Here is a 3,067-nt window from a genome sequence, read left to right on the forward strand (position 1 = left end):
ATATTTTATACTTATCATATCTTTATTTGAACTCTTTAATTCAATATTTCTTTACTATTTACATTATAAATTTTCATTATTGTTGTGCTGTCCTAAAATTTATTGTTTACGGTTTTTATATTATTTTTGCCACAAACCTAATATTAACAAGATTTACAGTAATAATGAAGATAAAGTTTATGAAAGTTCAAATACTTGTTTTTATAAAATAAATGAAATAAATGTACATTTTATATAAAAAAACAACTATATGAGAAAATTTTCTCGAATATTTTTATATGAAGTCAAGAAAACTATTCAAAACTATTACATTTAAAAAGTACAATAGGTAAGTTTGCTCCACATTTCTTTTTTCTACTAATAACTTCAAATCCAAATATATGCAAATACAAATGAATAGACATTCGGTATTGAGCTCTCGAAGCGTACAGATCGTGGAATAATCGAAAACAAATTTAATTCGTCTAAAATTACATAATGGAATCAGGGCCATACGGCGAAGCCGATGCCCAGTCGGACGACATAGACAGTGTGTATAAAATCGGTATAAGTGTAGCAGGTGATACGAGTAGATTATTAACATCGGAAACGTTAAAAAATGCTATTAGCAAAATTAATAAAATGGAAAGTGATTTAACTAAAGTGAATAAAAAAGAAATAAATAGTAAAAGTAAGGCAATTAAAAAAATAAATCATGAAATGTTAAAAAATGCAATAAAACAACAATCAAACAATAAAACAGTTAATGATAGTGAAGGTAATAAAAAAAATAATACACAAAATTGGGCAGAAGAAATGGAAGAAGGCGAAAATAATAATGATCAAAATGTAAGTAAAAATGAAAATAATGATAAAAATCAGGATATGAACTCAAGTATAAAAGGCGATAATTACAAATCAATGAAGTATTCCGAGAATGATATGGGTCCATTTACCATATATGTTGAATCAGTAGATAAAAATACAGTACATCAAATGGCAGTAGGCAGAATATTATTTAGCAGTTTACCTCAATATAAAAACGATATTATAGAAATAAAATCCATAGGCATTAACAGAATTAAAATTACGTTTAATACATATGACGCTGCAAATAAAATAATTAATGAGAAATTATTTATGGAAAAGAAATTAAAAGCATATATACCTATTTCTATGTTGATTAGGAAGGGCGTTATATATGACGTCGACACCGATATGACTGAATCAGATATTATGGAAAATATAAAATCAGAAATTCCTGTTTTAGATATTAGAAGAATAAAAAAAAAACAAGACAATGCATTAGTACCAACAAGGGTATGCGTAATAACGTTCAGAGGTCAACGTTTACCTGACCGTGTTTCGATATACGCTGTCAAATGCAGGGTCGAAATTTACAACAAAGTGACACAATGTTTTAAATGCCAAGGAATGGGCCACGTGACTAGCCAGTGTAAAGGTAAAGCGAGGTGCAGCTATTGTGCACAAGAACACAGTTTCAAGGATTGTGTAAATAAAGATAAGAATCCGATTTGTGCGTTATGCAATGGGGAGCATCAAGCTATAGATAAAAAGTGTGAAAAATATTTGTTTCATATGAAAATTAAAAATATAATGAACGAAAATAACATAAGTTTCAGAGAAGCCAGGGCATTTATAAACAATAGAACATATGCCAACGTCATAAATCCGGACATAGAAATCAGAAACAAAGTGAAATTTCCTGAATTGCCCAATACGCAGCAGGAAAAACATGCAGAAATAAATCAACAGCTTGTAACCACGAAGCCTTCAACAACAATATCTAAACAGACATATAGGAATAGCAATTCCATAAACGTAACAAATTATGGTGACAACAACAAAACAATCGAAAATATGTCCAGTACACAGGAGCGAAACAGGTACAAATTTAAATACAATATTAACACAAAACCAAAATCTTCCTCACATATCAATAGTGAGAAAGGTGAAATTCCATTCGATAAATTAATCGAAGAATTAATTATTAACATATCAAAGAAAAAAGATTACACATTAAAAATTCTGAAAGAGTTAATTAAAGATATGGATAGATGACAAAAATAATATATGACAAATAAATGACTGGAAAAATAAAAATACTACAAATTAATTGCAGATCTGTTACAGCTAATAAGGCCAGTATTGAACATTTCCTTTATGAAAATGAAATTTCAATCGCGGCTTTCACTGAAACATGGTTTAAACCGGAATATCAATACTCTTTCAGAGGATATCGAATGTTTCGCAAAGACAGGGAAGATGGATATGGAGGAGCAGCAACCATTGTTAGAAATGACATAAATTGTGAGGAATTTCCTTCAGTCAACAATAATGAGAATATACAAATATGCGCCGCCATAATTAAAACAGATACTCCATTTTGCATTCTCTCAGTATATTGCTCTACTAGAACAGAATTAGATTTTTCAGATATCAAGGACACTATCTCAACAATCAACATGAGCTTTTTAATTACTGGCGATTTTAATTGTCATCATATGGCATGGGGAAGCAAATACAATAGCAGGGAAGGTAATATGTTATATGAAATCATAGAGGACAACGCAATACTAATTCTTAATGACGGACGTCCAACTACAGTAGCAAATAAATACAGGAGTGCTACGAACATAGATCTAACACTGTGCTCAGGAAATTTTATAGATACTATTAAATGGGATGTATGCCAAGAGGTATTGGGATCGGATCATTTGCCTATAACAATAACTTTGGAGATAAAGGTGCCTTTGGTCATAAGAACGCGCCCTACAAAAAAGTGGAATATAAAATTTGCTAACTGGCAGGGATACTCCCGAGATATTATGCAATATATCCAAACAGGACAAATCTCAGACGATATAACAGCGAGATATAAACGTATCATACAGATTACCGAAAAATCTGCAGAGAAAAATATAAAACAATATAAAGAAATTAAGAGACCGATTTTTAAGCCAGCGATATGGTGGGATCAAGATTGCGAAAAAGCCATTTCAGATCGAAGAACAACATATAAAAAGATGCGTCAGCATTGTAATTACGAAAACTTCATACAATACCA

The 3,067-nt window shown here is 30.5% G+C and overlaps 1 protein-coding gene across 2 annotated transcripts; it reads left to right on the plus strand.

Annotated features, from left to right (window-relative positions):
* Window positions 1-418: 418 nt before the first annotated feature.
* On the plus strand, window positions 419-2,257 carry LOC113377956. 2 transcript variants are annotated; one of them, XM_026618424.1, is made up of 2 exons: window positions 419-828; window positions 1,250-2,257. In XM_026618424.1, the coding sequence occupies exon 2, from the start codon at window positions 1,414-1,416 to the stop codon at window positions 2,059-2,061; it is 648 nt and encodes a 215-aa protein (XP_026474209.1). In that variant the 5' UTR covers window positions 419-828; window positions 1,250-1,413; the 3' UTR covers window positions 2,062-2,257. Both variants share the same exon structure in this region, with proteins under 2 accessions (XP_026474209.1, XP_026474210.1).
* Window positions 2,258-3,067: the final 810 nt, after the last annotated feature.

The sequence above is a fragment of the Ctenocephalides felis genome, unplaced genomic scaffold (assembly GCF_003426905.1).
Source record: "Ctenocephalides felis isolate EL2017-DRISC unplaced genomic scaffold, ASM342690v1 CF-g0.4_SCAFFOLD_01886, whole genome shotgun sequence".
Taxonomy (NCBI): Eukaryota; Metazoa; Arthropoda; class Insecta; order Siphonaptera; family Pulicidae; genus Ctenocephalides; species Ctenocephalides felis.

What these genes read in the sequence shown, in the direction of transcription:
- LOC113377956 (XM_026618424.1), top strand. Translation starts at nt 1,414, where the DNA reads ATGGGCCACGTGACTAGCCAGTGTAAAGGTAAAGCGAGGTGCAGCTAT.